Source organism: Lissotriton vulgaris, chromosome 2_1 (genome assembly GCF_964263255.1).
Source record: "Lissotriton vulgaris chromosome 2_1, aLisVul1.2, whole genome shotgun sequence".
Taxonomy (NCBI): Eukaryota; Metazoa; Chordata; class Amphibia; order Caudata; family Salamandridae; genus Lissotriton; species Lissotriton vulgaris.
The window spans coordinates 1,451,612,845-1,451,637,171 of NC_141687.1; the positions used below are offsets into that span (position 1 = coordinate 1,451,612,845).

The 24,327-nt window shown below is 44.3% G+C and overlaps 1 protein-coding gene across 1 annotated transcript in view; it reads right to left on the reverse strand.

Annotated features, from left to right (window-relative positions):
- Positions 1-4,536: 4,536 nt before the first annotated feature.
- Positions 4,537-24,327, reverse strand: part of LOC147732744 (ficolin-2-like) — a 589,146-nt gene continuing 569,355 nt past the window's right edge. Inside the window, exon 8 of the mRNA XM_086957310.1 lies at positions 4,537-8,092. Within this exon, the coding sequence (XP_086813436.1) occupies positions 7,851-8,092 (242 nt within the window). The 3' untranslated portion in view covers positions 4,537-7,850. The remainder of the gene's footprint in view (positions 8,093-24,327) is intronic.

Here is a 24,327-nt window from a genome sequence, read left to right on the forward strand (position 1 = left end):
TCCGAATAAGATAAGATAAGATAAGATCAGACGGATACCCACTCTGCACGCAATCAGGAACAGCATCAAAACCTAGCTCTTCTGTTGAGACAGAGCTCCACGATCCGCCCCCCACCCCCCAGTGCCTTGAGACTTTCACAGGTGAGTAGTGCACTTCACAAACCCTGATTGATTGATTGAAATTTAGCCTCCATTAGTGACCATATCTATGGCTTAGACTGACTATTTTTATTTGTTTCTCTTATCTTTTCCTCTTTGTTTGATCCTTCTTTCCATATTTCTAGAGTTCTAACTTTATAAACCTACTATGTTCTTCCTTTAACCTGCTTATTCTTGTGTTGGTTTAGTCTCCCAGGTGTTTAATATTAATGCTTGTTCACATGTTCATGTATGTATATATATTTATCTAATTACAATTAAGAGTTCTGTTGTGGTTAGTTAAAGTGTTAAATAACCCAATCAAAAGACACCGAAATTTGTCACATTTAGCTTAGGTACAGGTTTTGTTTTGTTACAAGAAATGAGTGTCCCAGATCTGTGGCACTGAAATTTCCTAATCTTTGGATGGGGTAAGCTTTTGTATCTCCTGCTTTAAATAAGAAAACGATACATATATTCTTTGTAATAAAAACTTGAATGAACAAGCTATCCCTCTTGTATCAGACAAAAAAGGTAGATGTTTTGTCACTGGATTCATTGTTAACAAAATCCATATTACAAATGTAAACGTTTATGCATGCACTCAAGCAGATCACAAATTCTGAGGTGAAATTGCCAGAAAAATCTTCAGAGTTGTATAGCCCATATTTTATTCTCAGTGGGGATTGTAATCAATTTAGAGATCCTTTATTGATAGTAATTCAAAGTAAAGTTTATTTCTTGTAAGATGCAGAAGCAATTCGGATTTGCCGTTTCTCAGAAACCTTTGCTTGACTCCTGGAGATAATGTAATCCCACTCTGAAATAATATATTTGTTTATTAATCTCTATCACATTTCACTCAGTCCACAGTGGAATAGATATTTCTCTGTAAAACAATTGTCTTAGAGTTTGATAAATTCTGAGACAAGACCTATTCAAATCTTCAATCACACTCCAGTCATCACAGATACGGATCTTATTCCTTTTCATAAACATCCCAATAGGTATAGTTTCAGCAATTCATTTATAACTGATTTTGCAATAAAAATATATCCATATTTTTGTTGAGGATGTGTTTTTATTTTTATAAAACTATTGATATGTTATTTCAGATAGTCTGGAATGCTATTAACACAGACTATTGTCGGTTCACAATAAATGGTGTGTCCAGTAAAACAAAGAAAGAAACTACACCATCAATGTTATGCATCAAAATCTAAGGGCTATTTAGGCAAAGTGGTTAGGCCAAATTGCATGTAACACAATTTCCACAGGCAGTACTTCAAAATATTTACTAAAATGTAGTGCAAGGCATACCACGGGTCATAGTAATGAAGGAAAATGATCTTACAATGAGGAAGGAACAATCTAAGGTGGAAACCTGATCAATGAATGTGAATTGAAAAAAAGAAGATATTCCAAAAGAATTAGGAATTTTTCTACTAAATTATATTTCTCGGATACTAATTCCAAAGACAAGGATGTTTTTGCATATTGAAATTCTTTCCAGAAACCCACAGACTTTACAGATGATCTTCAGGCATTAGAAAAAGACATTACTCCTCATGAAATATTTAATGCTGTTAAATTATTAAAAACTGATAACATGCTTGAACCTGATGATTTTCCAGCAGAATTGTTTTTCACATTTCAAGATTTTCCCTTTCTCCAAAGCAGAACAAGATTCTCATCAAGAGGGCCTCATTGATCAAGATGGAAAAGATACCAAATCATGTAAGACATGCAATCGTATATCCTTGGTTAAAATAGACTATACAATTTTTGCTACAAATGTAGCCTTATGAATAGACCAGTTTCTATCTAAAATTACTCAACATGAGCAGTCGTGTTTAGTTAAAGGTAGACTATCCCGAGATAATGTTAGAGCATTTTTATCTGATCAGTAAGCCATGCAAATTCAATTATCTATTAGTGGATATCGCTTTGGATACCAAGAAGTCTTTTGATAAATGTAAATGAAATGTATATTTAAGTCACTGGTGTGGCATGGTTTTGCCCCTATAATAATTAATTTGATATCTCTGTTACAAGTTAGTAGACAGAAAATAAAAAAATCCCACTCTTGAACCGAGGCTCGTATGGCACCAAGCAAGTGAAGAAGTGAACCCGAACCTCCTGGAAGAGCGATCTTGTCTCCTCTATCCAAGCATCTGTTCCATCATTGTTTCAATCATCCATCCGCCTGCTGTAATCCACCTTTACATTCTTCCTTCTTTCGTTCATCATTCAATCTTTCACCATTCCAAGCATCCAGTAGCCATCTTATCCATCTATAATTCACACAATAATCATTAAGGTATACATCCACACCTATCCATCCATCCATTCATCCACCATCCACACATCCATCTACACTCTCGTATTTACATTTGCACTGCTATCCTTTCATCTGTTTATCCACCTATCTAATCACTCATCCTTTCACCCACTCACCCATCCTCCCACCCAGTCATCCATCCTTCATATCACCCTTCCTACCTTGCTTTCAGCACCGAGGCAGCCCTCATCGCCGCCACAGACGACATCAGGCGCCAAATACACAATGGCAAAACATCAGCCCTCATCCTCCTGGACCTGTCCGCCGCCTTCGACACAGTCTGCCATCGCACTCTAAAGACACGCCTCCTAGAAGCCGGAATCCAAGAGAAGGCCCTTGACTGGACCACATCCTTCCTCACCGGCAGAACCCAGTGTGCCTCCCACCCTTTCGATCCGAAGCCACCGACATCATCTGCGGCGTCCCCCAGGGCACATCCCTCAGTCTGATGCTGTTCAACATCTACATGGCCCCCCTCGCACTAGTGGCCTGCCATCACGAACTCAACATCATCTCCTATGCCGACAACACCCAGCTCATCCTCTCCCTCACCAAGGACCCACACACTGCCAGAACCAACCTCCACGAGGGAATGAAGGCCGTCGCCGACTGGATGAGAAGCAGCCGTCTGAAGCTGAACTCGGACAAGACGGATGTCCTCATCCTCAGATCCACCCCCTCAGCCTGGGACGACTCCTGGTGGGCGACCACACTGGGAACAGCACCAACACCCACCCACCATGCACGCAATCTAGGATTCATCCTCAACTTCTCCCACTCCATGTCTAAGCAGGTCAACGCCATCTCCTCCTCCTGCTACAACACCCTCCGCATGCTCCGCAGGATCTGCAAGTGGATACCGACCGAAACAAGAAGAACAGTGACACAGGCCCTCGTCAGCAGCAGACTGGACTACGGAAACGCACTCTACGCAGGAATCCCAGCTAAACACCTACGACGACTGCAAAGCATCCACATCACCCTCCACCTGAGAAACCTACACTGGCTCCCCGTGGACAAGAGGATCACCTTCAAGCTCCTCACCCACGCATACAAAGCACTCCACAACACCGGACCAGCCTACCTGAACAGCAGACTCAGCTTCCACACCCCCACCCTCCAGCTCCGCTCTGCCAGCCTTGCCCTCGCCGCTGTCCCCCGAATCCAACGAATGACCTCCGGCGGCAGATCCTTCTCCTACCTCGCCGCCAAGATCTGGAACACCCTCCCTACCCACATACGGCAGACCCAAGACCTACTCACCTTCAGAAGACTCCTCAAGACCTGGCTCTTCGAGCTGTAGCAGCACACCCCGCTCCCTTCAGCGCCTTGGGACACTCACGGGTAAGTAGCGTGCTCTACAAGTACTTTGATTGATTGATTGATCCTTCCTTACTTTCACCTTTCCCTCTTTTCAACCTCCCAACCTTCTCTCTCTTTTGTCCTTCAGCCCATCTTGTTTCTTCTATGAGGCTTTTCCCAATTTTACAGACTGAAGAGGCTCATAAATAACCCCTCTTCAGCTGTAGATGTTTGGTTATTGGGTTTCCTCAAATCATCTTTTTGTTAATAAAATCTCTTCAAACTATGTATCATTATCTCAAGGTTTAAGACAATATTGCCCACTTTCACCATTGTTCTATATTTAGCATTAGATCTCTTTCCTGATAGAATCAACAAAATATATGCACATACAGTTTTAATTATGGAGATAAACTATTACAATTATTTGATTATGTGGATGACATTCTCCTTTATATGCCCAATCCAGAGTTATATTTACCATCTTTCTCTAAGAAAGTTAATTTCTTCTTGGCTCCCAGTTATCCAAAATGAATCTGACTGACATAGTAAATATATCTAAGAATGTGATCTCTAGATGGTATCCTCTAATTCTTTCCTGGTGGGCTTGATTAAGCGTTATTAAAATAATGTTAGCCCTAATTGTTAAGAGTATCATCTCTAAGATTACGATTAATATACTGATTTACTTTTCCAAAAAGATTGATTCTCAGTTTTCCTCAATTTTATGGAATTAGAAGACATCAAGATTATTATTTTTATTTAATGCCTGTAGGTGTTAATGTTTCTAATCTTCTCTTATCTCATAACACATTTTGCTCAAAAATCAAGAGGACTTGGGCCTAAATCCATTATTTTTGCTCCCTGTGCCATTACAGTTTATCCCAGCCATATGCAAATCAGTCTTGACCCTGCTCCCCATGGTAACAGTCCAGCCCAAGCTGCCAGGCCAGGTTATCCCTGGACTAGAAACAAGCATCATGGGACCGGTTTTAGGGTTTCACCACTCATCTGCCAGGTTAGCTTGACTCCAGTGGCAGAATGAGCACAGGTCCCACATCTGGACATACCTGCCCCACTCTGGGTGACAAATGCTAAAAGAACAATTGATGGACAGAATGCTGAACAATGTCAAACATTCACTCCAGTACAGCGATCTGGGCCTAAATCCATCGATGTTTTGCTCCGCATGCCATTGCAGTTTAATATAATATCATTCAGACTGTGTTTTTTATTTATAAATTAGCTCCCACATCAATAGCAACATGTTCTAGTAATTGAAATACTAACTGTTATAGGCAATCTGTTTAATATCCTCTATTTATGTCCACATATTTATATGTTGTGGCAATAGGTATGGATACTAATGAATGCTATTTTCCAGACTTGTGCTACATTTGAACATGTTAATATATCCCTTAGAAGCCTTGCTCAGAATTGGCTAGCTTCCTCCCTTAACACCAAATGTATTAACCTCTTAATTCTTATTGTTTTACACCATATGTTAATTTTAAACCATGGAAGTATGGCATTTGTTATAACTAGAATTGAATAAGTCTGTAAAACTGTATTGTTGGATGTTAAAGAAAAAATAGTATGGTCTCCAATTACAATATATTTTGGAAATCAAATCCCAACTTGGGCCCCGATTACAATGCTGTTCGGAAATCCTTCAGACCAAATTGGTTTGCGAATGGTTTCTGACCCACTCGGATTGGGAGAGTCTGATAGATCGATTACAGTGCATCTTGATGCTTCCAGATATGGTTTGGTCAGACTCCCATTGAATTTAATGGGAGCCTATGTTCCAACGGAATGCATAGGCTCTCATTGAAGAAAGGGGTGGCTGGGGAAAATCAGTCTCCCTGTGGCGGGCACCTCATGGTGCCTGCCACACTGTGCATGGCTGGTAAGGGGGGACCCTTGGGTACCCCCATGGGCCCGATTTGGAAGGCTCCAGGTGCAGAGGGCCTGCTACAGGCCCCCAAAGTCTGATTCTGACTGCCGATTTGAGTCGGACTGCAACATTTAAAAAGGCTGTCTGAATCCAGCATCGTAATGGATCATTTGGAAACGCGGCACATAGAGTCTTACGAGTCTGCTCTGTACGTCTCGGTCATTCCCAATGCCGTCGGGTTCGGATTAGGATATTTCTAACGCCTAACTTGCATCATAATCGGTCAGTCGGAAACCTTTCCAATTCGGGGCCCGAGTACGATCTCACTAGGAAAGCCCTCCGTACGACTGGGATCCGGAAGACTTTCCCAGCAAATGGTGCTCTGCGAGTCTAAGCCACCAAGTAGGATGCACCCATTTGGTGATGGACTTGGATCACTCGGACTCCCATTGAACTCTATGGGAACCTGTATACTAAACGTGTACCAGGCTCCCATAGCAAAAAGGGGTGGGTGGGGGAAAACATGCACTCTGTAGCGGGCACCCTATGGTTCCTGCCACACTGTGCATGCATGGAAAGGGGGACCCATGGGTACCCCCACGGGACATATTCAGAGGGCCCAGGAATAAGGGGGGTCTGCTACAGCCCCTCAAAATCTGATTCCCACAGCTGTTTCTTCTCGCTGAGACCGAGTCGATACAGCTGTCCGAATCATGCATTGTACCCACCCGTTCGGAAGCCGGCTCCGTTGCGCGGCACGATTCAGCTGTGAACAAGTTGGACTGACAGGATTGGATTCGAAAACGGTTTGGTTGACTCAGACGAGCTCTTGACATCGTATATGGTAGTTTGGAACGGGGGACTATTCGGATGGAAACATGGGCTCTGAATCGGATTTGCTCATTCCGAAACCCGTCTGGAGGCCTTCCTACCGAGATCGTACTTAGGCCCTCAGTCAGAAAGACACGTTCCTGATCCAATTTGGAAAGAGCAAATGCTGTTAGGAGGCCTTCCAAACCGCATCATAATTGGATCTTGATGTTTAAGCAAGTATATTTTGATAATTCTTTCAAATTTCCGTGAATGCCACTACTCTGTATTTTTTGTAAATTTTACACTTAAGATTCAATGCAATGATAACATTGTTCAATATATAAATATTGACTGTGACAGTATATTATGAACATGATTGATTTTTCCTATCTATTTATTTTGAATGATATTCTTCCTCTTTCCTTCTCTCCTGTTTCCCTTTTATATCTTTTCACAGTTACTATTGGGTATTGAGTTTGTTATTAGCTTATTTGTCTTATCTCATATCCTAATTAGTTGATTATTATATCTATTCTTTCCTTTACTGACGTCTGTATTTTTTATGGAATTCATATATTTTACTGTGCCATGCTTATATAAAATATATTTTTTGATTAGGTTTAAAAACGTTTTCAGATTTCAGAAAAGGCTTGTGTGGATGAGGAAGAGACAGTTACATTTCTGAGGTAGAGTTAGTTCATCTGGTGATGTTCAGTATATATTCCTGGTAGGGCTGTGGCAGACTCTGCCTCAGACTTACCATTTTTCAGGGTAATTGACCCAGGAAACAGCTCAGCTGCCCTAGAAACCATTCTACTGATGGCCAGGAGTTCAGGATTATATAGTTTAATCCACCAATACCTCACAATAAAACTAGTTTAATCTTCTAGAAAGATAGGAGATGGGAGGACATGTGGCCTAATTGCCAGAGCTGCTGACATCGAAACATCAGTAACCAGCTTTGAGTTCAGGTGGCGACTGAACACCCTGTGATTGTGTTCAAATCATTTAATCTCCTCAAGACTAAAAAAAACATATCTCCCCAAGACTAAAAAAACCATATCTGACCTTCTCTAATGTAGAATCTTGTGTGCCTGTATAACTCGCTGATGCGCTGGTCCACATTTGTGCTACCTAAAAATTGCAAACATTTAAAAAAGAATATCTGTTATTTTTCATACAAGGGGCAACTTTCTAACACTAAGATTAAATGATGATATAAGCTGAAGTATCTTAAATGAGCGAAAAAAGTATTACACAAACTAAGTTGCCACCAGTTTTTTCCACCACTTCACAATCTAGATAGAAAGAATCGACATAGTTATAATCAACATATTCCGAAGTCTGTCAGCTTCCATTCTAGCGGAGCTTCATCTCTGTGCGCTTGTACGACTTGCTGATGCCATTGCCTGTGGCCCAGTCAATACCGTAGTGGTGGGCTTCTTTTCCATTGACCGCATAGCGAGCATTAAGATTGGAACCGTAGCATGCATGATACCACCAGGCACCCTGCACAACCTTGGCACAGTTCTGCTCCATGTCATCATTGTCCTGGTCATATGTGGAAAAGGGTTTTCCACTGTGTGTCCTAAGGGAGTCCCCTGTGAAAACGAATCACAGAGAGTTAGTCAATATCAGGTACCTTATAAAAACATGTTATAGCAGATTCAGAGTGTTAGAGGAAATGCATTAGTGGTGTATTCAAGAGTCTAAGCCTTGTAAGTATATCAAGGCAACCTCTGGACCCCTTAGCCAACAACCACCATTCCTTGTAGTGAAGCAGCAGGGAGCTGTAGAATAAAGCATGAAAATGGCTCTGAAAAGAGGCTAAATGAAGGTCAGTACAATTAAGAACAGAGAGCATCAGAAAAAAAGGGGGCACTGGAATGGTGCTTATACATCTGTCTACCAATGTGTGTGTATGCATATATGTCTAGATATATATGTGTGTGTGTATGTTTGTAGCCTACCTGGCATTTGACATGCATTTTTGATATATCATGGCCTCATCAGAAATCTTATGGATTTCCATGCCATGCAGTAGGCATACCTGACATTTAAATTCGTTGGGCTTATGGGAGAACTCCATGACATATGAACACCATCCCTGGTATATGGTTGGCATATGGGGCTATATATTGCATATGATGGGCATCCCTGACAAATGTTGGTTACCACTATTAAATGGTGGACAAGTTTACCATACAGTAGTCATAAAAAGCATATTAGGGACCTCACTGCTGCATGGCAATCCTCCTAACTGGTTTATGGTGCCAACCTGTCATATTGTGGTAATCATCTATGTATGGTGGGCATTGTTGTCATCTCATTGACATCCCAGGCACCTTATCTGTGCACCTGAGGAATGTTGTGGAAATCTCTCCATTTAAGATAAGCTTCTAGAACATCTTAACTATATGTCATGCACCTAAAATCAGCAAGATCTTCAAATGATATTTGAACTACTTACATGCATACCTTAAAGAAAAATTTGATTGCAATAACTTCAAATAATAATTATATAGGTTAATGTAGGGACACATCCGGCTCCTGATTGTTCGTGCTATGTAAGTTAAACAATCAACACAAATATGTGCGCAATCTAATGTTATGTCTTGGTCTTCTTCATTTGCATTGCATCTATTTGTGAATATAAGGGAGGACAACCCTGCAATATAGGGGTGTGTGGTCAGGAGAGGAGTGGACAACCCTGGCAAAATGTTGACCCTGAAATACTAGCGAAAAATGTGACATAAAGGTCATGCACAGTATATTGACAGCTCTAATGGTAAAGTTTTATCACAGGCAAAATGTGTGTACCTAGCGCCTTGAGACCCTCCGGGTAAGTAGTGCGCTCTATAAATGTCTTTGATTGATTGATTGATTGTACGTTTTCCCTAAGGGGGCATCCATGCCATATTGAAATACATTTGATCAACTTCTAGGGAGTATAATGTTTCCTTGGCTTGGCACACTAAGAAAGGACTTGTGGCCATATGTATCAAAAAAGAGTGTTGCGATTCTCAAATTGCGATTTATAGTGAATCGCAATTAGAGAATTGCAAAATGTAATGTATTAAGGATTTGCTAACAATGTTGTGAATCCTACACATTCCTTATTTGCGAATTGCAAATTAAGATTCACAAATAAGGAATACCTTCCCATTCATTCCTATGGGCTAGATGGGCCATAGGAATGAATGGGAAGACATTCTCAAGTTGTGATTACCAACTAGAGAATCGCAAATTGAAAATGCAATTTCAAGGTTGCAAGGGGGCCAAAAGGACACCCTATTGCACCACTGAAATATGTATGTGTGCACATTTTGCACACATACATGCCCTAAGGGCATGTATGTGCGACATATGGCACTTTTTAAAAAGCTAGAAAGTGCTTTTTTAAAGAAAATCACAAATTACCACCAACTTGAAGTTGGTGGCAATTTGCAATTCCTTAAGACCAAATAGCAAATTTATGGTGCTTCCAGATTTTCCTTTAAGGAATCGCAATTCCTTAATTGCATTAGCAAAATAGAGAATCGCAAATTTTGCAATTCTCTATTTTGTAATGGCCTTTTGGGATGATACATCCCAAAAGTCTTTTTCCAATTCGCAAACGGGCCGATTCTGAGAATCTGCCAATTTGCAAATGGGAAACAGGCTTGATACATATGGCTCCACGTCTCCACGTTCTTACTTTCCTTCTCTCTAAAACCCTATCTGTCTAAACCCCCCCTTTCCGGTTCCTACCTTTCCTTTTTATGTCCTGCCTTCTCTTTGTCTGCAGGGTCCTTGTGCCCCACACATTAACTGTTACCACAACATTACATCTTGTAAGAGTGATAGTACTTGGCAAATTATCATAAATCAATCAATCAATCCAGTAATTTGTAGAGCGCGCTACTCACCCGTTAGGGTCTCAAGGCGCTGGGAGGGAGGGGAGTCGCTACTGCTTGAACAGCCAGGTCTTGGGTTGTTTCCTGAAGGAGAGATGGCCCTGGGTCAGCCGTAGTGGGGTGTTGCGTGAGTTCCATGTCTTGGCCGCCAGGTTGGAGAAGGATCTTACTCCAGCGGTGGCTTTGCGAATTCGTGGGACGGCGGGGAGAGTGAGGCTGGCGGATCGGAGCTGGCGGGTGGGTGTGTAGACTGTGAGGCGGCTGTTGAGGTATTTGGGGCCTATGTCGTGGAGAGCCTTGTGTGCGTGGGTGAGGAGTCTGAACATGATCCTCTTGCTGACGGGGAGCCAGTGCAGGTCTTTCAGATGGGCAGAGATGTGGCTGTGACGGGGGATGTCCAGGATGAGTCGTGCAGAGGCGTTCTGTATGCGCTGGAGTCTTTTCCGGAGTTTGACTGTGGTTCCAGCATAGAGGGTGTTCCGGTAGTCCAGTCGGCTGGTGACGAGCGCCTGGGTGATCGTCTTCCTGGTGTCGGTGGGGATCCACCGGAAGATCTTTCGGAGCATGCGCAGGGTGTTGAAACAGGATGACGAGACGGCGTCGACTTGCTTGGTCATCATGAGGGATGAGTCCAGGATGAAGCCCAGGTTGCGTGCATGGTCCGTGGACTTGGGGGTGGTGCCCAGCGCAGAGGGCCACCAGGAGTCGTCCGAGGCAGAGGAGGATGGTCCCGGGACTTCCGTCTTGTCTGAGTTCAGTTTCAGACGGCTGAGCTTCATCCATTCTGCGACGTCTTTCATCCCTTCCTGGAGGCTGGCTCTGGTGGTGGTGGGATCGTTGGTGAGGGAGAAGATCATGTGGGTGTTGTCAGCGTAGGAGATGATGTTAAGGTTGTGCAGGCATGCGATGGCTGCAAGAGGGCTCCTGTAGACGTTGAAGAGGGTAGGGCTGAGCGAGGATCCTTGAGGAAAGCCGCAGATGACTTCGGTGGCCGTGGATCGGAAAAGGGGAGGCAGACTCTCTCAGTTCTTCCGGCGAGGAACGAGATGATCCATTCCAAGGCCGTTCCTTGGATTCCGGTGTTGCTGAGGCGCCGTATCAGGGTGCGGTGGCACATGGTGTCGAAGGCTGCTGAGAGGTCCAGGAGGATGAGGGCAGCTGTGTCCCCTGATGTCGTCGGTAGCTGCGATGAGGGCGGTTTCGGTGCTGGGGTTTGCTCAGAAGCCGGACTGCGAGGGGTCGAGGGATCCGTTAGTCTCGAGGAAGGCGGAGAGTTGTTTGTTGACGGTCTTCTCGATGACATTGGCAGGAAAAGGGAGGAGCGAGATGGGGCGGAAGTTCTTGAGGTCCGTGGGGTCCATGGTGGGTTTCTTCAGGAGGGCGCTGAGCTCTGCATGTTTCCAGCTCTCCGGGAAGGTGGCGGATGCGAAGGAGCTGTTGATGATGTCCCGGAGTTGGGGTGAGATGATGGGGTCAGCTTTGTTGAAGATGTGGTGTGGACAGGGGTCAGTTGGGGAGCCAGAGTGGATGGTGTTTATCATGCGGGTGGTGTCTTCGGTGCTGACAGGGGTCCAAGTGCAGAGGGTGGTGGTGGGGGGTGCTGGTTCGGTGGTAGGGTGCCTGGTCTGTTCGCCGAAGCTGTTGTGTATATCGGCGATCTTGCGGTGAAAGAATGAGGCGAATCAAATGTATTAACAATATAGAATAAATAAAACAAGTAAGTTAGGGCCGATTCACAAAAGTAATCTGAGACAAAATCCTAACTTTATGACTTTCGGTATTCAAAAAAGGCATTTAGTGGTAGTAAAGTTAGGATTCCTAACTTTACTTCAACTAAATGCTTTTTGTGAATACCAAAAGTCGTAAAGTTAGGATTTCTCTCAATTTAGTTGTCCTAAAGTTAAGATTCCTAACTTTACTTCTACTAATTGCCTTTTGTGAATACCGACAGTGGTAAAGTTAGGATTTTTCTCAGTTTAGTAGTAGTAAAGTTATAAAGTTAAGATTCCTAACTTTACTTCTACTAAATGCCTTTAGTGAATATAGACAGTCGTAAAGTTAGGAATTTTCTCAGTTTAATAGTAGTAAAGTTATACAGTTAGGATTCCAAACTTTACTTCTACGAAATGCCTTTTGTGAATACCGAAAGACGTAAAGTTAGGATTTTTCTCAGTTTAGTAGTAGTTAAGTTAGGAATCCTAACTTTACTACTACTAAATGCCTTCTGTGAATACTGAAAGTTGTAAAGTTATGATTTTGTCTCAGATTACTTTTGTGAATCGGGCCCCTAGTTCGATTCAAGATATTGTCTACATCAATAAAGACATATGGACATGGCTACAATTTTTTTTACCTCTCATTTTTTCCTCTCCCTTTGATTTATCAATATATTTCTCTTGATGTATGCACTAATTAAACAAATAAATCATGAGTTTGTTGTGTCAATAATCTAGGCTCTCACTGTTCTGTGGATTATGACACTGTAGCCTCTACAAACGAACATATCATTTACATGTAATACAAATAGAAATGAGTAATCTTCCAGTAGTCATGTTAGCCCCCTAATATAGGTGGTATCTAAAATAATTGATTTGCTTATTACAGGAAACATGGAGTACGATCCCACTCCACAAAAATGGCTATGCGACCTATTTTATCCCGGCAACCACGGAAGGGAGAGGCCGCCCCTCTGGCGGGCTCCATATATGGATTAGTGTGGCCTTAAACTGGGCGGTTACGGTGCATAAGCTACCAACAGAGGATATATTATACATTTCTCTTAAAGGTCCTCACGCTGTAACAACTATAGAACTGTTCAGTGTATATGCTAGAGGCATCCCAGGTGGTCAATCCTCTCCTACGATAACAGCACTTGATGCAGCATTAGCAGGTGTCCTACCTCTGGCAAATATTATTGTAGGTGGTGACCTGAATTGTACATATGAACCCCTAGCTGAAGAAGATTTGGTGGGATCTAGTGCAGAGGATATAAGGCAGTTCATTCCCTCCCTAAATCTGGTACCCATCAAGAAATGGTCACCAAGAGCAATTCAATTAAACGCTCTAACACTAGAGCATAATTTGCGCGCGTTAAATGGGAGGACCCCTTCTGATGTAAATGGGGCAATTGTTGTAAATAAAACAGCAATAGTATTAAGCATTCACTGAAGACATGCTATTGTATCTTTGTTTTAGTTTTCCCGCTCGTACTTGAAAAAAGGCCAAACTCCATTTTGCTTTCTGGCGTCCATCTTGTGTGCCATACATTGCCATGTGCTAGCCACGAGGCAAGTCCTACCTCACTGATTGTCATACATGAAGTTTGCCCAGCAACAGGCTATTAATAGCTCCTTGTGCATCTAGCGCATGTCCAGTAGGAGTCACATCTGTCTCTGATTAGCGTAGATTGGAATGTGTATTTCGGCGGGTCTCAAGAACCGTTAACTCCACCCATGTATCGCTCACGTTCAAGAAATGTCCATATATGGTTGTAAATCATGTTTTGAGCTGTAACCACCTACGTATGAGTCCCTTCTTTGTGTATAAAAGGGGACCGCATGTCCGAATTCTTTGTGCTACCTTGTACAATACTGTGGAGTGTTGTGTGGGTTGTAGTACCACCTTTAAAGGTTTATTAAACTATGTCTTTGTATTTCCAGTTTCTGTGCCAATTTCTTGTGTAGTCTGAGGACTCCGTGCACAGAAGGGCGAACCCTTTGCACTCGCAGGCCTTGCTGAGGCCTGTATTCATCACAATGACGTACAATAGATCCAGTTGCCTGTCGCGCATTGACTATATCTTACTGGATACTAGATCATGGGGGAGTCTAGTGGACATGGAGGTAATACAATCGCACAATAGCGATCATAACCCACTCTGCATGAAAATCAAAGGGGGGAGTGAAGCGGGAGTGACGAGGGGCCATCTAATGATTGCTAACGAAGTAATCCCATCGCATTGCAATCGCAAGTTAAAATGGAACAGAGTCATGTGTCAAGAGGATAAACTGACCAGTATCAAGGAGCTTGTACAAACAGAAATTAGAGATCTAATCAATCAATCAATCAATCAAAGACATTTATAGAGCGCACTACTTACCCGTAGGGTCTCAAGGCGCTGGGGGGAGGGGGGTGCCGCTACTGCTCGAACAGCCAGGTCTTCAGCTTCTTCCTGAAGGAGAGGTGGTCTTGGGTCAGGCGCAGGTTGGTCAGGAGGGAGTTCCAGGTCTTGGCGGCCAGATAGGAGAAGGACCTTCCTCCTGTTGTCGCTCTTCGGATGCGGGGGACGGCGGCGAGGGCGTGGTTGGCTGATCGGAGGTGGTGTTTGGGAGCGTAGAAATTGATTCGGTTGTTGAGGTAGCTCGGGCCTTGGTCGTGTAGGGCTTTGTGTGCGTGGGTGAGGAGGCGGAAGGTGATTCTTTTGTTGACGGGGAGCCAATGCAGGTCTCTCAGATGTCCGGAGATGTGGCTGGTTCGTGGGATGTCGAGGATGAGTCTGGCTGAGGCGTTCTGGATCCGCTGGAGTCTCTTCTGGACCTTGGCGGTGGTACCGGCGTAGAGGGCGTTGCCGTAGTCCAGTCGACTGGTGACGAGGGCCTGGGTGACGGTCTTCCTGGTCTCGGTGGGGATCCACCGGAAGATCTTCCGTAGCATGCGTAGGATGTTGAAGCACGCCGAGGAGACGTTGTTGACTTGCCTGGTCATGGAGAGGGAGGAGTCCAGGATGAAGCCCAGGTTGCGTGCGTGGTCCGTCGGTTTGGGTGCGGTGCCCAGGGCGGGAGGCCACCAGGAGTCGTCCCAGGCGGAGGGCGAAGAGCCCAGGATGAGGACCTCCGTCTTGTCTGAGTTCAGTTTCAGGCGGCTGGTCGTCATCCACTCGGCTACCTCTTTCATCCCTTCGTGCAGGTTGGCTCTGGCGGCGGCAGGGTCGTTGGTCAGGGAGAGTATCAGCTGGCTGTCGTTGAGGTCGTGTTGGCGTGCGATGGCCGCGAGGGGGCTCATGTAGACGTTGAAGAGGGTGGGGCTCAGCGAGGATCCTTGAGGGACGCCGCAGATGACTTCGGTGGCCTCTGACTTGTACGGTGGTAGGCGGACTCTCTGTGTTCTTCCGTCGAGGGAGGAGATGATCCATCCCAGAGCCTTCTCCTGGATTCCGATGTTTCTGAGGCGCTGTACTAGGGTGCGGTGGCAGACAGTGTCGAATGCCGCGGAGAGGTCTTGGAGGATGAGGGCCGCTGTTTCTCCGTTGTCCATCAGGGCTCGGACGTCATCGGTGGCGGCGATGAGGGCGGTCTCGGTGCTGTGGTTGGCTTGGAAGCCAGACTGTGAGGGGTCGAGGGATCCATTCGTCTAAAGGAAGGCTGCCAGCTGCTTGTTGACAGTCTTCTCGATGACTTTGGCTGGAAACGGGAGGAGCGAGATGGGGCGGTAATTCTTGAGTTCGGTGGGGGTCCGCTGTGGGTTTCTTGAGTAGAGCGCTGAGTTCAGCGTGCTTCCAGCTCTCAGGGAAGGTGGCGGTGTCGAAGGATGTGTTGATGATGTCTCGCAGGTGGGGTGCGATGACAGCGTCGGCCTTGTTGAAGACGTGGTGAGGGCAGGGGTCGGTCGGAGATCCGGAGTGGATAGAGTTCATCGTGCGGACGGTGTCTTCGGTGCTGATCGGAGTCCAGGCGCGGAGGGTGGTGGTGAGGGGTGGTGGTTCGGTCGTGGTGTGCATTGGTTGGTTGTTGAAGCTGTTGTGTATGTCCGCGATCTTGTTGTGGAAGTATGAGGCGAGGGAGTTGCAGAGGTCTTGCAATGGGGTGATGTTGTTGTTTCCTGCGCTGGGGTTGGAAAGCTCTTTCACGATGTTGAAGAGTTCCTTGCAGTTGTGTGTGTTGTTGTCCAGCCGGTCCTTGAAGGCAGTTTTCTTGGCGGCGCGGATCATCTGCTGGTGCTTCCGGGTGGCAAGCTTGAAGGTGGTCCTGTTGTCCGGTGTTGGTTCCCTTCTCCAGACTTTCTCGAGGGCTCGGCAGTTCTTCTTGGAGCTCTTGAGTTCGTCGGTGAACCATGGGGCTTTCTTGCTGCCGGGTCTGCTGGGCAGGGTCCTTAGCGGGCGAGTTCATCTGCGCAGTCGCGGATCCACTTCGTGAGGTTGTCGGCGGCCTGGCTGGGGTTCGCTGAGCTGGCAGGAGGGTGCTGGCTCAGGGAGGTGGCGAGCTGGTCGGCTGTGATCTTGTTCCAGCTTCTGCGGGCAGCCTGTTGCTGGTGGTGGTGGGTCGTGGTTCTATTGAAGGTGAAGTGGACGCAGCTGTGGTCCGTCCATTGGAGCTCTGTGGCGTGGCTGAAGGTGATGTCTGGGCTGGATGAGAAGACTGCGTCGAGTGTGTGTCCGGCGAGGTGGGTGGGGGTGGACACCAGCTGCTTGAGTCCAAGATTGGAGAGGTTGTCGAGCAGGGTGCTGGTGTTGCGGTCGTTGTTGTTTTCCAGGTGGAAGTTGAGGTCCCCCAGGAGGATGTAGTCAGCGGAGGGGAGGGCATGCGGGCTGATGAAGTCGGCGATGTCCTCGCTGAATTGGGTGCGTGGTCACGGAGGTCGGTAGATCAGGGTGCCTCTGAGGGTGGTCTTCGGATCGGTGTGGATCTGGAAATGCAGGTGTTCGGCGGTGGGAAGGGTGTTGTCGGTGCTGGTCGTGATACGGATGGTGTTCCTGTGGATGATGGCGATGCCTCCTCCCATCTGGTTGGCGGTGCGGTCCTCCGGGTGATCTTGTAGCCCTCTGGGATGGCGATGGCGATGTCGGGCGCTGGAGAGGCGTTCATCCAGGTTTCTGTGAGGAAGGCAACGTCAGGGGCTGTGGTGTCGAGGAGGTTCCAGAGTTCGATGGCGTGTCTGTGGACGGAGCGGGTGTTGAGCAGGATGCACTTGAGGTGGGTGCTGCTGGTGTACGACTTGGCGGGTGCTGGTGCGAGGCAGGTCCGGATGCAGGTGAACTTGCAGGCGTGGCAGCTGAAGGGTCCGTGGGTGCGTCGTGGTGTGGCTTGGTAGCATCCTGGGAGTCGACCGGCGTTGAGTGCGCTGAGGGTGGCGGCGGTGTACGTCAGGCGGGTCGGTCGGGGTCCTCATGGGCCAGGGGTCCTGGCACTGGGCGCGGTCCAGGCGCGGACGGGCGCAGACGGGCTTACCTTTGGCACGCCTTTGGCGCACAATCGGCGCGCCCGCTGCGCGTGACCGCTGCGCGTTCGCACGGTCGCCATATATGGCGAAGTGCGTGGGTGGGCGGAGCAGCTGGGAGGCGGGAGCGGGGAGGGTACAGAAAGAAAAAAGGGGCGGGGTCAGTGGTGGCGGCGGGAATCGGGAGCGGGGAGGGATGAGACGGCGGCTGAAAACTAAGGCAAAACAAGCAGAAATGGGGGGACAAAAGTACTAATGAAACAACAAAACTAATCAGAAACACAATACAGGCAGAAACAGTGACACAGGGCAAGAAGCGAGCACAGACCACGCCGCTCGATGTCAGGGGGCGTGGTCACGCGGCGGAGCCGGGGCAGCGAGGCAGAAGGCGGGGAGGCACTGCAGCAGCTGGTGGCCGTGCGGCGCGGGGGTGTCCTAGGCGACACAAGTGAATGCTCCAAGTTTTAAACTAGTTGATTCTTATAAAAATATAATAGAGAAGATTGGTGCTTTCTTTATCATGGGGGAGACTAGAGGATCCACGATGAACAAGTCCCATAAGAAGGGATTCCCTTGGTATACAGCCGTCTGTAGGGCAAAGAGAAAGGCCATTTAATCCTCTATTAGGACTAAGGATGCAATAGCAGTGAGGGTAGCCCGAAAAGATTATCGTAATAGCATTAAATTGGAAAAAAAAGAGTGGGAGGAAGAACATTGGCAGCAACTTAAACGAGCTTGAAAGATGCAACCATGTTCTGGAATCTGATTAATAAACTTGCGAGAAGGGGTGCAGAGCCCATATTGAATCACATAACTGAGGAACAGTGGTATACCGATTTCTCAAAATTGTATTGTGGCATAGCAACTACGGGGCAAGCTACAGCGCCACCATCCGCACTTGTATTAGTAAATCATTGCCTTGTGGAATCCTTTCTCGCCAGAGAAGTATACGACGCCATTACAAATATATCTCCTGGTAAGGCAGCAGACCCAGATGGGCTACCTGCCAACCTACTAATGTATGCACCAACATTATGGTCAGACTTCGTCGCCCTCCTAATGAGTTTGATCCTGCAGGGACATCCTGTCCCTGAGTCATGGAAGGGAGCTGAGAATGTAACCATATACAAGAAAGGCGACCGGGAGGTCCCTGCCAACTACAGACCAATAAGTCTAATTGATACAATCCTGAAAGTAGTTGGCAGGGTCATTGTCACTAGAATGGGGTCCTGGATAGAGGAAGGCAGCATACTTACCCATTTTCAGGCAGGTTTTAGGAATAATGTGGGAACAATGGACCAGTTCTTCAGGTTTTGTGCTGTTTATTGGAAATCTGTGTCTGTTGCACAGGGTAGCCTATATCTGGCTTTTATAGACTTAAAAACTGCATTTGATTTGGTCCCTCGCGACAAACTTTGGAAGGTGCTGCTAGACATGGGGTTCCCAAGTTATCTTTTGGAGTTTATTGTAAGGCTGAATCAGGGAAACTACGCCAGAATCAGGTGGGGGATCCAAGGACAACTAACAGGGAGGGTGCTTGTAAAGAGGGGGGTCCGCCAGGGATGTGTGATGGCTCCCACATTGTTCTCCCTCTTTATCAATGAGGTGGTAGACCATTTGAGGGAGGACCCGGCAGATGCCCCAGTCCTGGCGGGAGAGAAAACACCTACCCTCCTCTTTGCGGACGACACCCTCCTAATGTCCAAAACCCCCTCGGGTCTCCAGAAGCTACTAGACAAATTTAGTCTGTTTTGTGATGAGCGGGGGCTCACTGTAAATACCGCCAAAACCAAACTGATGGTGTTGTCTACATCAAAAAAAGCTAGGAGAATAAGCATAACCCTTAAGGGGTCCCCCCTAGAGGTTGTGGAGGAGTTTGACTACTTGGATATCAGGATCAATAATAGAATGAAATGGGATTCCCATGTGGCCAAAATGCTCCTAAACCTCAAGAGTTTCTGGAGTAATCCTGAGAAACCAGCGTCTGTCCATCAGTAGGCTAGTAGCCCTAGCTCTGGCAGTCTATGACGGCAAGGCCTTGGCCTCTGCTGTATATGGTTCAGAGCTGTGGGGCTGTGGGGCTGTGAGAACACGTGGACCTGGTAAGAGCGGAGAATAAGTTTATGAGGGATTTAGTTGCCCTTCCGCTTTTGACCCCTTTAAAAACCCTTATTACAGATTTGGGCAAACATTCAATTGCAGATATAGTGCGCCTCCGCCCTTTTCTGTTCTGGGTGCGCCTGAGAAGGACACCAGAACTGGCAAATTAGGCCTTGGTGCTGGATGAGCTAATCACCCTGAATAGTGCGAATAAGATCCACTGGCTAAATAAATTGAGGCAGTTGGTTTTGATTCTAGGTTTGGGAGAACTCTGGACCTCCCAGTCCCCTCCTCAGAAGCAAATTGTTAAAAAAATCTATTGGGACTGGGTTCAGGCGGAGGAAGCAAGAAACACAAACTGGGGGGTACTAACTAGCAAATTCATGGAACACAAACCCACCATGAAGCTGGAACCCTTCCTAGATTTCGTCCAAATCCCAAGAGATAGGTCCCTTTTCCTGAAAATGAGATATGGGATACTCCCTCTTAATAAGTTTACTGAGGGATGGAAAGGAATGGATGATCACCTGCATACCTGCCCGGGGTGCCCTTGTACGAGTGAATCGCCTCCACACTTCTTGTTCGCTTGCATTGCATACAAAAAAACTAGAAAAAGATGGCTAAAACCTGTGTGTAGGGAGTTGGGAGTGAAAGATTTTAGGATAGCCATGCGCATTCTCTCATCAGATACTACATCTCTGTTCATCGTATGTGGGGTTGCTAAGTATTTAGCAAGCGCATGGTTCCTACGTACAAGGCCGCTAAACACTATTAAAAGCTAGGCTATGGCGGTTAATTTGGTATATAATCCCATCACTGAATATGCACTTTATGACCTGTTTTTTTGATATAATTCCTTGTTTTAAATGTAAATATTTTACCTTTTTTAACTCTTTTATTGTATGAACTGTAATAAATATATTCAAATATGTGTTTTTATGTGTGTATTGTTTGTACTTTTATGATATGTTTATATCGAATAAAGTATTACAACAACAACAATGAATGCCTTTACAATAAGAAGATTATTTGTCCTCGATAATCCCCAAGCTTACACCAGCTAACAAACCGCCTATAAGCTCTGGTGCTACTAATAAAATACCAAAAATAGTCCACCTTTTCCAGATAAGCCCCCCACATATATAACTATGGGGTTACTACTGAAACAAATAAGGGCCTTTCATCCTTTTATGAAGGAAAGTAAGATATTACAAAATATGGATGACAAATAGGCCTCTATAGACACAAGACCTGCTGAGATATAGTACAGTGCTAGTGATATTGAAGACGAAAAATGTAACAGATATTTTGCAAAAAAATATAAATCTTCCAAAAAATGCTGAAGATTAAAAAAATAAAAACTGACACAAAGATTTGAGAATTGTTGGTCATCCTGACATGGTGGAAAGGGTGATGGATATCTATTTTCAAATCCCTCATGCATATACTATTAGAGATACCAAATTATGTTTCTATAAATATACAAAGGGAGCACACACTTGGTCAGAAAGAAAAATGTACTTCCTCTCATGTCAAACCCGGTAGAGTGATAATTTTCTTTTAAGAATTCACTGACTTACTCAAAGTCAATAATGCAGCAACAATTAAAACAAAATAACCTGGTCAGGAAGTAAACTGTATTTCCCAAATGAAATGGCAAAGGCTAAAGTATATAGATGAAAGATATGTGATGACATATTGGAGCACTTAATGCAAGATGTGGTTTGATTTATCTGTGTTAGTTTAAAGTGGCATATAACGTAAAGACAACCACTTATGATGATCCTGATAAACTCAGAAAGCTCATGTTTGACTGCCAGGGAAAGGAGATGGAAACATCAGGAACTTTGGTTCCCTGAAATGTGTCCTCATTATGATTCATGTTATTTGAGTTTATATTGCTGTAATATTTGCTTAACAGTTATGTGCATTTTGACTAATTTTCTTTTGTTTCAGGTCTTTGATATTTTTTCCATTCTATCATTACTTATTGTTGCACTTTGTTAATTTCATTGTCTGATTTTCCTTTAGTGGAGATGTGTCATCTTTATTTGGTGCTATCTCCATTGCGATTTTAAATTCACCATCAACACTGTTTCTTCCACGTGCTTCAATACCCTCAGCATCCTGAGCAAGACCTTCAAATGGATCCCCCCGAATCCAAAATGCACTCGCCCGTGCACTCATAACCAGCAGACTGGACCATGGGAACACCCTCTATGCTGGGATCAACAAATCTGTACTCCTCAAACTCCACAACATCCAGAACACAGCAGCGAACTCCCCCCAGTGCCTTGAGACCCTCACAGATGAGTAGTGCGCTTCATAAATCCCTGAATGATTATTGGAAATTTACCCTCCAAGTTATGGTTCCCAGTCACCATAACTATGGCTTAGACTTACTATTTTTATTTGATTCTCATATCTTTTCCTCTTTGTTTGATCCTCCTTTCTGTATTTCTTGAGTTCTAACTTTATAAACTTACTACGTTCTTCTTCTTTAACCTGCTTATTCTGGTATTGTTTGAGTCTCTCAGGTGTGTAATATTAATGCTTGTACACATGTTCCTGTATGTATATATATTTATCTAATTACAATTAGGAGTGCCATTGTGGATAGTTAAAGGGTTAAATAACCCAATCAAAAGACACAGAAATTTGACACATTTAGCTTACTTACAGGTTTTGTTTTGTTACAAGAAATGAGTGTCCCAGAACTGTGGCACTGAAACTTCATAATTGTTGGATGGGGATAGCTTTTGTATCTCCTGCTTTAAATAAGAAAATGATACAAATATTCTTTGTAATAAAAACTTGAATGAGCAAGCTATCCCTTGTGTATCAGACAAAAAAGCTAGATGTTTTGTCACTGGATTCATTATTAACAAAATCAATATTATAAATGTAAACATTCATGCAAGCACTCAAGCAGATCACAAATTCTGAGGTGAAATTGCCAGAAAATCTTCAGAGCTCTATAGCCCATATTTTAATCTCAGTGGGGATTGCAATCAATTTAGAGATGCTTTTATTGATAGTAATTCAAAGTAAAGTTTATTTCTTGTAAGATGCAGAAGCAATTTGGGTTTGTTGTTTCTCAGAAACCTTTGGTTGACTCCTGGAGATAATGTAATCACACTCTGAAATAATATATTTATTATTTATCTCTATCACATCTCACTCAGTCGACAGTGGATCTGATATTTCTCTGTCAAACAATTATCTTAGAGTTTGATAAATTCTGAGACAAGATCTATTAAAATCTCCAACAACACTTCAATCATCACAGATACGGATCTTGTTCCTCTTAATAAACATCCAAATAGGTATAGTTTCAACAATTCACTTATAACTGATTTTTTAATAAAGATCTATCTGTATTTTTGTTTAGAATGTGTTTTCATTTATATAAAACAATTTATATGTTATTTCAGATAGTCTGGATTGCTATTAACGCAGAAGATTGTCGGTTCATAATACATTGTGTGTCCAGTAAAACAAAGAAAGAAACTAGACCATCAATTGTATGCCTCAAAATCGAAGGGCTCTTTAGGCAAAGTGGTTAAGCCAAATTGTATGTAACCCAATTTCCACAGGCAGTACTACAGAATATTTATTAAAATGTAGTGCAAGGCATAACAGGGGTCATAGTAATGATGGAAAATGATCTTACAATGAGGAAGAAACAATCTAAGGAGGAAACACTGATCAATGATTGTGAATAAAAAAAGGAAGACATTCCATACGAATTTGGAATTTTTCTACTAAATTATACTTCTCTGATACTAATTCCAAAGACAAGGATGTTTTTTTCATACTGAAATTCATTCCAAAAACCAACAGACTTTACAGATGATCTTCAGGCATTAGAAGAAGACATTACTCTTCATAAAAAAATGTATGCTGTTAAAGTATTAAACATTGATAAAATGCTTGAACCTGATGGGTTTTCAGCAGAATAGTTTTTCACATTTCCAAGATGTTAATTCCCAGACTTTTCCCTTTCTCCAATGCAGCATAAGACATGCAATCGTATATCTTTGGTTAAAATAGACTATACAATTTTTGCTACAAATGTCGCCTTATGAATAGACCCTTTTCTATCTAAAATTACTCAACATGAGCAGTCGCGTGTAGTTAAAGGTAGACTATCCCGAGATAATGTTAGAGCATTTTTATCTGATCAGTAAGCCATGCAAATTCATTTATCTAGTAGCGGATATAGCTTTGGATGCCAAGAAGTCTTATGATAAATGTAAAGGAAATGTATATTTAAGTCACTGGTGTGGCATGGGTTTGCCCTTATAATAATTAATTTGATGTCTCTGTTACAAGGTAGTAGACAGAAAATAAAAAATACCCACTCATTGAACCGAGGTTCGTATGGCACCAAGCAAGTCAAAAAGTGAACCCGAACCTCCTAGAAGAGCGATCTTGTCTCCACCATCAAAGCATCTGTTCATTCATTGTTTCAATCATCCATCCGCCTGCAAAAATCCACCTTTACATTCTTCATTCTTTCATTCATCATTTAATCTTTCACCATTCCAAGCATCCAGTAGCCATGTAATCCACCTATAATTCACACAATATTCATCTATGTATGCATCGACACCTATCCATCCATTAATCCACCATCCACACATCAATCTATACTCTCAGATTTACTTTGCACCGCCATCCTTTCA